This window comes from Orbicella franksi, chromosome 4 (genome assembly GCF_964199315.1).
Source record: "Orbicella franksi chromosome 4, jaOrbFran1.1, whole genome shotgun sequence".
NCBI lineage: Eukaryota > Metazoa > Cnidaria > Anthozoa > Scleractinia > Merulinidae > Orbicella > Orbicella franksi.
The window spans coordinates 23,524,907-23,539,219 of NC_138148.1; the positions used below are offsets into that span (position 1 = coordinate 23,524,907).

The following is a 14,313-nucleotide window of genomic DNA, read 5'->3' on the forward strand; positions in this document are numbered from 1 at the left end:
CTTTTTTTTGCTTTCCAAAAACTAGATCTCGTTTTAGCCAAAATGACCATATTGGTTGTTTGGCGAAAGGACAGTGAAAAACAAGAAGCCATATCTGAGTAAGTGTGTATTTTTAAAAGAGGTGAGAAAGTTTACATATGAGGTCATTTAATTGCCATGGTTCACAAAATTTTAAGGTATATATTATTTTTCCAGATTATATGAAACTTTGTTTATGCTCTGAAATTTCTCATACTTGTGTCATACTCTTATAACAGTTTCTGGCAACATTTTTATTCACAAACTATAAAACATAGTTACAGTTCATTTTTTACATACATTTATGACATAATCAGGGCAGAAAAACACTCAGGTCAGATTGCCGGGGAAAAGTAAATTTTGCTCTTGGGCAAGTGAAAATAGAACTTCAGTGGCCCGGTGGGCAATTGAAATCAGCCTCAGTAATCTTGTGAGTCTGAATGAAAATGTCAGCTTGATTAATGATAATTTCCAGCCAAAAGCTATTTCAAAACTTAAGGCTGCAAGATTAGTTAACCACTGAGTTGAAAACATGGATTAGTCTGGAATCCAAGCACACTTTGTTCACTTTGTCCTTGGCAAGTAGCGTTTTAGTGCGGGCAAGTGAAAATTGAAATTTACTAGCCCACTGGGCAAGTGAATTTCAATTTTTTTCCTGCCCTGATAATATGTGAAGTGATAAATCGAATGATGCAATCAACTATTTTAATTGATTCTAATAAGTCCAGGTTACAAGTGTCCGACTTGTAATTACAGGTGTAGCGCTACGTGTAAAAGATGGTAAGAATCAAACTTAATGAAACTTTTACAAGAGTCCAACTTGTTAATCACAAGTGCAAAATACGAGTTGCATGTCCTTGTAAACATTGCGTACGACTTGTGAAACAGATATTGGAGCGTCAAAACATGTCATCTTTTAGTGAAGAGGAACTCAACAAGGTCGTGAGACGTCACATTATCGGCCAACCTAGGAATTTTGAAGAAAGACGGCTTTTTGACATCGAATTTCCAAGGGAATTTCAAAGAATTTTAAATAGGCTCGCAGATTTTGAAAGGGCAGCAGAGATATAAACATTTGCATTTGTAAAAATACACATGCATTCAATCAAATTTTACAATTGTAAGGCTACTATTGTAATTTACACTTGTATCCTGACTCACGATACACGTGTAAATTCCAGTGTAGAAAATACTTTTATCGAATTCTTGTATTTACAAGCCGGACTTTACACGTGTAAATTACACGTTAAAACTACAAGTGTAGTTTCTTTATTGAATTGACCCCTGTTCTGCTACATACATTTTCCATTGAAATGTATGTTCTATAGAGTCTGGTCGGAGACAAAGAAGTGCGCGCTTCATTCTCAACTAGTCTGAATTTGAAGAGCTCCTTTTTGGTCATTATTATTCTGTACAGTATCCTGAACGAGAATTGTCTTAATTTATTATCCTTTGTGGATTTATATATAAACAAATTTTTTTCCCCCAATCTGTGAAATAATCAGGGAAATAGTTTTTTCAGTTTTTAATACCAGTCGGTTCGGTGATACAGTTTGCATTGAGGATTTTATAGTAGTTTTTGCAGCGCATTTCGGTTAAATCTAGGGTAGCAGTCACTGAAGAAGACAGTTTAGCTGTGTTTGACAGTTCTTGTGAGGGTACTTCAATTGTGGCAGGGGGGACTCCTGTATGAAAAGGTTGGGGATGTTTGTCTTTTCAGGTACAAATCAAGGATTCTGCTGATCTGGTCTCACTTAGGGTATTGATGACGAAATGTCACCATTCTTAGCTGTCAAAGTATTCTTTAGGGAGCACTCGAAGAAATAATAATGATAAAAGAAACACTCTCATTTGTTTTCTACTGATCTCCCAAGTATGCGAGTCGGGTCTACAAGTGCATGCGGGATCCTTTCTTGAACGGTGGCTAGTAATTGAACCTATTTCATTTTTAGTGCAGAGTGCACTATTGGGATGGTTTAGGGGGCTACTGCTCGGTAAGGCACTAAGCACTAACACAATAAGGTGCAAACTTTAATGTTTGTTTAATTAATTAATTTCAATAAATCAATTAGCCTTGCAGGAAGGGGGCTGGGTGGGATAACTGAAGGTACCCGTCTGCATTACACAGAACGTGTCTTACTTACGTTGCTTTCTTTGAAAACTTCACAAAAATATATATATGGTTTTGCAAATCTCATACTATCCTTGTGGTGCTATTCTCTTAAGAACAAAAGAAATTTGCTCCAAACGCATGCACAGACTGGTTAGCGTCAAAGTCGACTATATCTTAGCATTCTTCGTGAATCGCGGACTTCCGGTGTTGAACCTTCCCTGCGGTTGATCCCAGAGGTCACGATTCTTGGTGCTGACCAAAACAAGCGTGGCCTCTGGGGACAAGAATGATATGTTGCAAACGTTGAGTGCTTTTCCTTGTCGTAGAATTAACATAACATGTGAGACCCATGCGTTCTAACTTTGATAGTGTGATAAACTTCGTTCTCGAGTTCAGATGCACGCTTTTTCATTTTTTGAGTCATACCACACTCTCGGTTTGGCCGGGGATAGCAGCTATATTTCAGGTAACGTCAGTTCTCCTTTTTTTAGTGCAAAGAACGCTTATGTGACTGCGTATCTTCTGGAATCTTCCCAAGCTCAATTCAAGAAATGTCGTCTGTTGTTTTATAACTATTGGGTGTTTGCCAGGGTTTAGATAAAGAATGGAAACATATTGCTTCTCCTCAGCTTGTTTGTTTCCTCTCCTTTGAAAGAGAGCCAAAAGTTCATATTCAGCTGAAACTTTCCCGCGTTAGTTACATGTAAAACTAGTAAAATTTGTGACAAAAGAAACTTCATTGTTATTGTCGCATACTCCGCGGCACTTACTGAAAACCTCAATTAATTTCATCAGCCGATGAGGTGACTGTGGGATATAGTTTCGGTCAAGTAAAGATCTCTACCTTCAATACTTCTCGTTGAAACGCTCCTCAGTTGTGTTACTTGATAGCATTGTGCATTAGTTTGACGTGGTTTTATTGTTAACACCAACGCTGGCGACAGAATAAGAATGCACTCTTCTATGACTCGACGTGACTAGTTGATAATTAGATTAGTTCTTATTTATCAGTGAAATGAAAATTTGCGTTTTGAATAAAACAAATCGCTCCTCTTCGACTTTTCAGCAGATATTTCACCTTTATTTTCCATATATCTCCAGCAGTCAGTAAAAAAAAACACATCTTTCTTATATTTTTGTTGAAACAAAGGTACCTTGTTGCACACATTGGCGAGGAAAACAAAAATATCAAGCTACAAACATTGGCGTGAAAAGTACAATTGTCACATTTGCTACAATGACTTTTCAAACCGTCTTGACAAACGGTTAATTGTAAGTCTATTTTTGGGCCTTGAAAGAAAACACAAACATGAAACATACACACTGCTAGGATTATGTCTTATCAAGTTTTTTCCGCTCATATTCCACTCATACTGCTGTATTAGTTGACTACCAAGGGAGTTAAATTCAAATTTTCCGACGAGCATCCCTGACCTTCTCATATGGTAGTCCCCCCTTCCCCAGGTTACAAATGTCTAACAAGACAGTGAAGTGAAGGAGTGATGGAGTGAAATTATCCAACCACTACAACTTGGAAAATATAAATATTTTCAAAGTTAGAAATATAAAAAAATGTCAGTTTGTCTGAGGCATAAGCATATCTATGGGGATTAGGTATCTAAATTGTGTTAGTGGGCTAATCGTATCATACAGCCAGAAGTCTGGTAGTATGACAAGAAGGAATGCCATTGGTTCGACAGTTGCAGGATCACATAAGCACAAAGTGTTCAAAAATCTTCTGAATACAGAGGTCCACACGATGCAAGAAACAAAACGTACTGGTTAGGATGCAAGATCTCTTTCTGTTGCAAGCCTGGTAATATGTTAAAAGGGCTGGTTTATTGATTTGATTACTTTTTGGCATACAACATAGGTCGTTCTCAAGGCCAGGGCTATAATAAAAAAATACAAAACTTTAACGGTTCCTTACATCATCAAATGAAATTAAAGGCAAATTAAGCTTCGATTTTGCAATTTCTACTGCTTCTTTTTCATGCAGTTGAGCCATTGCAATTATATGTAGTCCCCTAATCTGTTAAGTCTATCTCAGACTTCAGCTGTACATACTGTCTCAAACATGGTATTTATTTTTCCCTCTCCCTTTGCCAAACTAAAAAGATGGTCGTTTTGGATAAACAAGAAATACTAGATCCATTATTGGAGAAGGGGAGAAATAGCTAGAAATTAATTGTACCCCTAGATTTGAGAATCTAGATTCTTGTAAGGTGTGTACTGTCAAACTAACCTTTTAAGGCCTCTCATTTTGAGTGGAATACACTTGTCTCCCTCACAAAGTTTGACAATAAAACACAAAGATTCAGTGAGGTATTTCATATCTTACTAAAAAAGTTATTGAAAGAACTCTCCATTGTGTTCCAAAAGACACACAAGAACATAGAAAGCTTTTACATGTATGCCTAAAATGTAAAATGTTCCCAAAAGAAAACAGCCCACTTGCTCTTTTGCTTTGCTGACTGATGTAAGCACTTGTGAATTGATAACAACACTCTAGATGTGGTCTCTATACACTTCTTTCGTGTTTGTTAAAATAACAGCATGCTTAATGTGTAACTCAACAAGTCTCTCAGGCACATAAATTATTCCTTTAATAAAGCATTTAGTGTGGTGGCATAGCTCAAACTTTCAGACCAATCGTGCTTTTTTTGCATCTGTGCAAACCTGAAATTAGGGACTCTAAGAGCAGTCATACAGTCATCAGTCGTACACCTGGGTGGAGAGAGGAACTGTGAGAGTTAAGTGTCGTCCCCAGAAATGTAACACAATGTCCCTGGCCGGGGTTTGCAGAAGTTACTTATGTCTTTGCCCTATTAATTGGGTTATCCCAGCCTGTAGGACAGCATCTGTGCAACCACTTCCTAGGAGCCAAGATTCTATTGTTTTAGAGATGCTTTCTCTATATGGAGTCTCCTATGTATAACTACCCACTTATCTTCTTCTATTGTGTTTAGATGACTATGTTGTATTTATTTAGCTAGGGGATATAAGTGTTTATCATAAGCTAACTGCTTCATATACTGGGTCATCATGTTTTTACATTGTTCATAACATCATTATGGCAACCTTAATCATAATTAAACTACGAGTACATTCTGCAAAAAAGAGGGAAATCCCTGTGTGCTTCTCTCTTATGGGTAATGCTTTCTCTTTGTCTGTCTCTTTTTGTTCTTCTTCATGTTCTTTCTTACACTTAATCCTTTCAGTCTGTTTCACTGTGCGCTGAGATCCTCTAAATTAGTAAAAATTAATGCAAATTTTACCTACACTGTATGTGTGCAGTAAGTTGTCATGAATATTTTTAGCATTCCAATGTTTCTGATGTGAAGTGAATATGAAATAATTCATATTTGAACTGCAGTTGTAGATGAAAGTGAAGAATGATCATCGCAGAAACCGCAGTTCAAACATGAATTATTTCATATATACTTCACATCATTTCACTCCTCTTGGGAAGATATGAACTCAGTTAATTGACCTCGCTCCCAATGTGTCGTTTCATAGCTCAGTTGGTAGAGCATCGCACCGGTATCGCGGAGGTCACGGGTTCGAATCCCGTTGAAGCCCTGATTTTTTTCAGGCTTCTTCTTTCCAATTGCGTGAGGTTATTCCCCAGTATTGCATTGCGCATCCCTACTGCGCATAATTTCACGCGTGATTAGCGCGCGCGATTTAAAAAAATGGCGGCTTTTTCTTTACAGCTAGACCTCGCCATAGAGGTAAATCGTCATTTCCTCGCAAACAAGTATGGTGACCTATCATTTTTTTCTGTTGTTTTGAATTGAGTAATAAATTTCTCTGTGTAAAATAAATATGGACCAATTCTCAGTGTAGAACAAAAAGCAATAGTCGGAAACGTGAATTTAGCAAGCAATCGTGACTACAATCATGGTGCTATTATAAGGATTTATATGGGTATAAACAAGGTGCTGTTGCTCCTAAACGAACATGGGTACCCCTCATTTTTATTTCAAAATTTAAGTTCCCATAATATAAACAATCAATAGGCAAAGTAAAGGTTCACATAAATCTCAGTGCAGGTTCTATCTCAGTGGAATGACCTTAAATTGGAAAAGTTACTGCAATGATCATTCTTCACTTTCATCTACAACTGCAGTTCAAATATGAATTATTTCATATATACTTCACATCATTTCACTCCTCACAGAAAGATATGAACTCAGTTAATTGACCTCGCTCCCAGTGTGTGGCTTCATAACTCCGTTGGTAGAGCATCGCACCGGTATCACGGAAGTCACGGGTTCGAATCCCGTTGAAGCCCTGATTTTTTTTCAGGCTTCTTTCCAGCTGCTTAAATTGGAAAAGTTACTGCAATGATCATTCTTCACTTTCATTCCAATGTTTTTTGTTGCAAGTTTATCATAACTGTGAGCATTAAATTCAGTGGTAATTTTCTTCATAACAGGTAGCACAGAGCACAGCCCGCCACCCCCCTATGAAGAAAGTTTATATGCGTTACCTGTAGAAGAGAAATCAAAATGAGTCAATTCCTGGCTAGAATGGACAAAAGGGTTTAGATGGCATCTTGAAGTTGCCATACATTTGGATTAGTAACAGATGTTGAAGATTTAGTACACAATGGTCAGTGAACTCTGGAATACAGTGAAACCTGTATTAAGCGGACCCCATATTAATCGGACACCCTCTATTAAGTAAACACCAGCTGAAGTCTCAACATTTTCTTCCCACATTCACTGTAAAATAAACCTGCACCTCTGTTAAGCGGACGTAGACGCCGATATTAAGCTATTTTGTTGCACAAAACTTGCATTAAGCTGACACTTCAAGAGGTTTTTACTTCTAAAGGTCTAGCTGAGACCCCTTTAACATTGTTCAGCGATATCATTTTAAAGCTAAATGATTATTCCAGATTGATGCATTGACTGACTGGACATTCTCCTATGACCAGTGTTTGATCTTACACTGTGTTACACTGTGTTACAAAAGAGTTAACACTTGTGAATGTTCCAAGGGTGTCTGCTAAATACAGGTTTCACTGTAGTTACTGAAAGTGATTGAATTAAGTAATATATCTACACATCAGTGGAGAAGGTCTCATTGCCTCAAAATGAATACACAACATTGAAACCATTTCATAAGAGAGTTTGTTTTCATGCCACTGCAGAATGACAACAATTTTTTGTAGAAGTATTGATAACTGCGGGTAGCAATAACTGGTGCATTCTATAGGAGGTGCTGTCTTTTTTATTAATCCACATCCCCATTTAGAAAATGAAAAAGCACAATTTAAGGTGCCTGGAAGGTGAAACTTGTTGTTGTCCTTGACATATCCATCCTGTAGCCTAGCAGGATGCAATCAAATTTCCTTCAAGCAGATAATTTGAACACGTATGGATCCAAACAAGGAAGGTGAAAATGACAAGAACATATACAAGGGCTTACAACAGTACTTCTCTGAGCCAGAGGACCTGCAGAACCGCAGAATTATAATAATACCAGATTCAAGAGAATATATAAGTCAGAGTATACCTTTTGAAGGATTATGATAAGCAAATGAATTCAAAAGCCTCAAAAACGGAAATTGAATCAGAAGATAAAACCTTCAATCGATGTCCTTCACTTCTTATCTGAGCTGGGAAACAAATTTTGACCATTTTTGTTTGAAATGGGTGAGGTAGGGTTTACTGGACACCAGACATTCGCCCCTTTCCCAAGTACTGGGGGTGTCCTTTACACATCACTGGAGGAACTAGATGTTTTAGTGGAACAAATCAGGAAATTCCTCATCATCTTGGAATATTTTCAACTTAATTGAATGAATTACGAGCTTTTTCGCAGCTCCGTCAAACCACTAATTTGTTATTAATTTTATAGGCCCTTTGCAGCTAGGCCATCACGTGACCTACTTTTCTTAAAATTATGGGCTGTAACTTAAAGAATGCCAGAAATGGGAAACACATGTCAAAAATATCAAAATGGCCAAGTTTGAGGCCCCTGGCGATAAAGAATGGTATTTTATGATGGTTTGGATTTTTAAAAAATTAAAAAGATTTGTATGGAAAAAGTTGTTAGAAAGTCAGACCGCGCTCTCCAGCAACATTTTCCATAGTAATTCTTTAAATTTTCCGAAAATTCAAACTGTCTAATAACCTTACTCTTTCACTCTAGGGGCCGCAAACTTGGCAATTTTGCTATTTTCGATATACTCTTTCCATTTCGGCCGTTCTTTTAGTTATAGCCCATAATACAAGCGTTTTGTAGTCAAAATTAGTGTACGTAACCCCAGCTGCAAAGAGCCTATTATTGTTTTTCCGGTCTGTCATATGTCAACTCAAGACCATGAAGAAAAGCTTATTGGCTTGTGACAGTATTTGTTATATAATATGTAATATGTAACGTGATGCTATAATGTAAAATACTCTAAGTATTGTCACGTACCAAAATGTAAGTTCAAGTCATTAAGTGTTGAAATAAATGTGTAATAAATTTAAATGAATGAATGAATGAATGCTTTATTTAACGTGGAAAGTTTTGTAAACCTGCGAGCCAAGGGGCGGGCCATGCGAGCCACAGTACAAATGTTAGGAATTTTTATTTGTGACATTTATATTCGCATGAGAACAAGAACAAGAGCAACGGAACAAGATGAATAAGATCGCAATATTAAATTCTTGCAGCGACTACGGAAACCGTCACCAAGACGTTTTTTGAATCGGCCAATCAGAAGCCGAGCTGAAAAAATCATGAATAGCTACAAATTTTACTTCCGGTTTAAATGCCCCTCAATGCATGGAAAGCCGATAAGGGTACCACAACCGTCATAATAAACACAACAGATAAACTCAGCGAGGGTCAAGTCCAACTTGATGATATACATAAACAAACCTATGGTTGACACCACGGCCAAAAAAGTTCATCGATTGATTCGATCACTACTTCAAGAAGGCCACATAGACGAAATGACGGCTAAATGGCTCTCCCTTACGCCCGACCCTCCGCGAATACCAATGTTTCACACACTTACAACGATTCACAAACCGACACCTGTCGGTAGACCTATTATATCAGGGTGTGACGGCCCTACAGTAAGGATCTCATCTTTTGTTGACCACCTTCTTCAGATAGCACAAAGACAAGCCTCGTATCTTAAAGATATAATAGACTTTCTTAACTTCATCGAGAAGACTAAACTGCCTAAGAACACCATTCTTGTGTCAGTGGACGTCACCAGTCTCTACACAAACATACCACCGGAAGAGGGTATTCCCACAGTATGCGAAGCATGCGAAGAGTCTTATCACGAGAACCGTCCAATTCCTAGCAGGTATTTAAAAGAGAAATGCACAGTCTGATTCTGAGGGAAAACTCGTTCCAATTCAGTGGAAAAGATTACCTCTAAACTCATGGAACAGCCATGGGAATGAAAATGGCCGTAGCTTTTGCTAATATATTTATGGCCAAAATAGAAATAGAAATACTCGGACAAAGTAACACGAAACCCATCTTTTAGAAAAGATTCATCGATGACGTCATATCTATGTGGAACACAAGTAGAGACAAAATAGAAGATTTCCTTCTAAAGGCAAACAATTCTCACCCAACGATCAAATTCACGGCTGAAATCTCAGAAACAGAAACTGCGTTCTTGGAGACGAAAGTGTACAAAGGGGACAGATTCAATAAGGAATCTTTTCTTGACGTGCGAACGCATTTCAAACCTACAGAGACCTTTCAATACACGAATTTCTATTCGTGTCATCCACCAGGCGTCATGAAAGGGAGAAGCGTTAAGGCTTCTGAGAACGAATACCTCTCAATTTACTTTTGAGGAAAACGTGAGTAATTTCAAAACACGCCTGCAGAATAGAGATCACCCAGCTAGAATTGTAGAGAAACACCTTTCAGAGATTGAATTCTCTGACAGAAAAATGTCGCTAGCACAGAAAAACAAAACCGCACAAAAGAAAATACTGCCCTTTGTAACGCAATACCACCCGGCGTTGCCCAACCTAAAAGACACACTCACGGGGAAATGGCGCCTTATAGATAATCAATCACAACTGAGAGAAATCTTTAAGGAGTCCCCCAACATCTCATATCGTAAGGGAAAATCCCAAAAAGACATCCTAGTTAAAGCTAAGCTATGAAGGCTTTAGAACTTATTCATCTGCGAACGGCCGGAGTCGTGCAGGCTTGTCAACACCAGGTCAACACTTCTATCACTCCACTTCTCTCAGAATTTTTTTCTTACTTAAAGTCTTGAACCTTAATAAATTCTTGTCGCACTGTTTTTATTTTTTGCGGATCCTGGGCGATCTGAATAGACAAACTTTGCTACACATAACAAAAATATGAAACAAAGAAAAAAATTCGTCCAACTCAGGGACCCTCAGAGCAGCTATTACTATGACGTAAGACTTGGCACGATGTACAGATGTTTAGAGCATTTTTCATATTTGAAGCACTAGCAATAGTCCTGGCAACCGAAGCGAGATTAGGATTTTTTCCTTGAATATTTCAATTTTAGGCACTTTTGTAGGTAAATTTAAAATTAATTTCCCAGGGAAAGAGAGAGTACCCTGGGAGCGAGGTTGTACCGTTTATACTCGTCCCCAGGGTCATCTCCGCTTTCAAGATGGCGGGCGGTTTATAGCGGTAGTTTAATTTAGTGATAGTCGGGCGCGAGATGTTTCTTGGTGAAATGATCGACGACTTCCCAAACCGATTGAAGAAAAAAAAATACTCGCAAAAATGTCTCGCATGACTCGCATGGCTCACATGGCTCGCACCCTAGCTCGCATGGATCACTGGCTCGCGGATTTATCAGACCCTAACGTGGATATATGCTTAGCTTGAGAGCTAGTTCACAGGTATTCCACCTAAATAACTAATGAAAACCTAACAACTAAACAACACTAATATCACAATTCATCAGGTAAAGTCACAAATTAAATACTGACTAAAACTATTCAAAACTATTATTACAATATTACCGCCGCAGTCAAAATACTATTAAAACTAATGTCACAAATTTACTAATCCCCGAAATTTAGCGATCTAATTGTGTTTAAAAAACATTTTCGCTGTTCACATTTATGACTCACCTAAACTTTGGGCATTTGTATGCCCCAAATTATGGCATACAGCCCATGGAGCTCGTTGCTGTGATTTACTTTTGGTCCGAGATTAAGATTCTTTCCAGCATGTTCACTTGTACCTCTTCCAGTGGTACTTCATTTAGACCCGCTTCAGGATGTCAGCTACAGTAGTATAAAGCGCTCATAAGGCCGGTAACCAATCAGGAGCCGAGAAAGACAATGGGTTATTGTTTGGAGAACAATGGATGGTATTGTTCTCCAAATCCAAGATGGCGGCGCCCTTGAGAGGAAAAGTCGGCCATGTTGGAAAACAGCCCACCAGCCTCAACGGAGGACTGAAATCGGTCTCACGGATTTCCATGGCGACACAATCGTAAAAAAAATCGATAAAATACTTACAGTGTCCGGCCATGATGAAGACTGAGTGACTTGGGTCTGAGGTCTGACTATAGGGAGGCTGTCCCAAAGCATCATGGGATGATGACCTCATCAGTATCCAATCAGAGTAGAGAAATCAGAATGAATTAAAACTCGTACAGTTGGGCTTCCCCAGTCCCCCTCTCTTAAGGAGAGCATTTAAACCCTGCAATCTCTGCGTCACGTCATAACGTTAGAGATTACCCCTTACATAAAACAAAATAAATAAAAGTAATAATTAAAAAAATTTACCAATTTCTCAAGGTCTTCCATGTGATTGATCGTTGATTTACTCCAGCATTAATTGAAAGCGAGATGACAAGAGTGTTTTCCCTGCTTTCTTTCTCACTTATATGAACCTTGAGGGTTCACCCAGGTGGTTCATTTTGTGACATCAAGGGGTACCCTTTTACCCCTCTTTTTCGAATTTTCAGTACTTTTTAGTCACTTATGTGACACTTGAATAACATAAAACAGAATAAATAAACCATATTAGTTTCTCAATTTCCATTTCCATCTGTAAACAAAACGAGACGTATTTAAGTTAATGCGTGAATATCCCTGAGTGCGTTTTGGCGTAAAACATTGTAGTTGAGCTGCTCTGAACCTTTGCTGTTAAGCGAGAACCAGCGTAGTTCTATCCTGTTATAGATCTTATGTAAATTTCTGCACTTGCCTTAAACAATGCAATGGAATGTTTGGACCCGTTCAAGCAAGCTTTATTGGTAAAGTTCAGATGCAAATTTCTAATGAAAGCACTGAAGTAGAGCAAGTCGTGTGCTGTGTTCCGCGAAAAAGAATGAGTCATGTCTTTTAGCTAAACGAGCGAGAAGGTTGGGCGAAATTATATGTTTAGAATTCAAGTTAAGCTAAAATCATGTTAGACTGTATCTTAAGCCTTGAGAATAACATTAAAGGAATTTCAAATAAACTTTTCGCTTGAAGTAAAAATCTAAATTCATTCACTAACACTATAATATTACCGGTACAGTGACCGCTCGAATTATAATCACATTTCGACGAGAATAAAATCATGAGAAAAGGTGACGAAATCACATTTGACCAATTACTGATCAATCTGAATGTCACAGAACAAACCTAGTATCTTGCTATTCGATCTGGGCTCAATTCTCCCACCCTATTTTTTGAAAAGAAATCCAAATGAGCTGAGAGTGAACGAGAGTGAACAAGTATAATAGTGCCTGTCTAAGTGCATGGAGGGCAAATATGGATATCCAATTTGTGCTAGATATTTATGCTTGTGCAATGTACATTGTGTCGTATATTTCAAAGGCGCAAAAAGGAATCAGTCAGCTTTTACAACGAGCATGTGATGCAGCCAGAGATGGAAATTCTAGTATAAAGCAACAAGTAAGAGACATAGGCAACAAATTTTTAAATAGTGTGGAAATCAGTGCCCAGGAAGCAGTCTACATAGTTCTTCAACTACCAATGCGAAAAAGTTCTAGAGAAGTGATCTTTATTTCGACAGCCCCTCCTGACGAAAGAGTGCAACTGTTTAAATCAATGAATGAAATTGAGGAAATGGACGCTGACTCAGAAGAAACTCATTCTAATGGTCTTTTACACTGTATATACAAAGACCTGCTTGCCTTTAAAATGTTACTTAAGCTGACTGGGCTGCTTTGTATAATTTGTGCCAGAAGTCCTTTACTGACAAAAAAGTCAAAAAGTGTGGATGTAGACAATCTCCCTTTGGAGAAACTAGATGATGAAATCAATGTTGATGAACTTTTGGATTGTGCCAAAGAGACCTTGCAAATTGAAAAAAAAAGGAAAACCGAAAAAGTATGTAAAACCTAGGATAATTAGAAGTGTTTGGTTCAATGTCAAATCTCAACCAGAAAAACACTACCGTGAACTTGTTATGCTTTTTACTTCATGGAGAAATGAAAAAGCTGATTTGATAGGCAGCAGTTCTTCATATCAGGAGCATTACCTTCTGTTGAGAGAACAAATAGATAAACAAATGTTGCAGTATGCTATCTGTAGTGAAGATCTAACTGAGATAGAACTACATTTACAAAATACAGATTGCAATGAAGACCAGTTTAATTTAATAGCACCCAACACACAAAATATTGAATTGCAAGATGAAGCTGAGGGTACTGAAGATTTACATTCTGATTTCAGTGAAAACTATGACCTGTCTGATGATCTGGGCATCCCATCAGCAGCACTGAGTAATGAGCCACTGATATTAAATGAATTACCAGATGATGATCATCGTCAAATGATCCAGACTCTAAATAAAGAGCAGAAAGAATTTTTTTATCTCATTTTACATCAGATTAAAACCTCAGAAACCCCTTTTTACTGTTTCCTGAGTGAAGGAGCTGGGGTTGGCAAATCACACCTAACAAAGGCTTTGTATCAGGCAGCAGTTAAATATTATAACAGTAGAGCTGGTAATGATTTTCATCAGGTAAAAGTTCTATTATTAGCACCAACTGTAAAAGCTGCATATACCATTAAAGGCAACACTGTTCATAGTGCACTTGCTGTTCCTGCCAATCAATCCTTGAGAAATTACAAAAGGCTTGATTCAAGTACACTGAACACCTTGAGAAGTCAATTTGGAGGTGTCAAATTGATTTTTGTAGATGAAATCTCCATGGTAGGAAATAGCATGTTTCCCATACAGCTAAA

At 37.9% G+C, this 14,313-nt stretch overlaps 3 protein-coding genes across 8 annotated transcripts in view; 2 read left to right on the forward strand and 1 right to left on the reverse strand.

The window, feature by feature from the left end:
- LOC145485043 (pleckstrin homology domain-containing family A member 2-like) overlaps window positions 1–8,692 on the forward strand; it is a 124,700-nt gene extending 116,008 nt beyond the window's left edge. For 5 of the 6 annotated variants that reach the window (XR_014049131.1, XM_081463689.1, XM_081463693.1 and 2 more), the window contains one exon: window positions 6,573–8,692. Coding sequence is in view for 5 of the 6 variants with exons in the window: in XM_081463689.1 (XP_081319815.1) it covers window positions 6,573–6,649 (77 nt within the window). In the remaining variant the exon portion in view is untranslated. Of the gene's footprint in view, window positions 1–25; window positions 99–6,572 lie in introns of all 6 variants that reach the window. The other variant, XM_081463690.1, reaches the window with a different exon arrangement.
- Window positions 1–14,313, reverse strand: part of LOC145485001 (katanin p80 WD40 repeat-containing subunit B1-like) — a 332,677-nt gene that overhangs the window by 201,771 nt on the left and 116,593 nt on the right. The gene's annotated exons all lie outside the window — the stretch shown is intronic.
- On the forward strand, window positions 9,016–9,480 carry LOC145485627 (uncharacterized). The gene has a single exon (XM_081464265.1). The coding sequence runs from the start codon at window positions 9,016–9,018 to the stop codon at window positions 9,478–9,480; it is 465 nt and encodes a 154-aa protein (XP_081320391.1).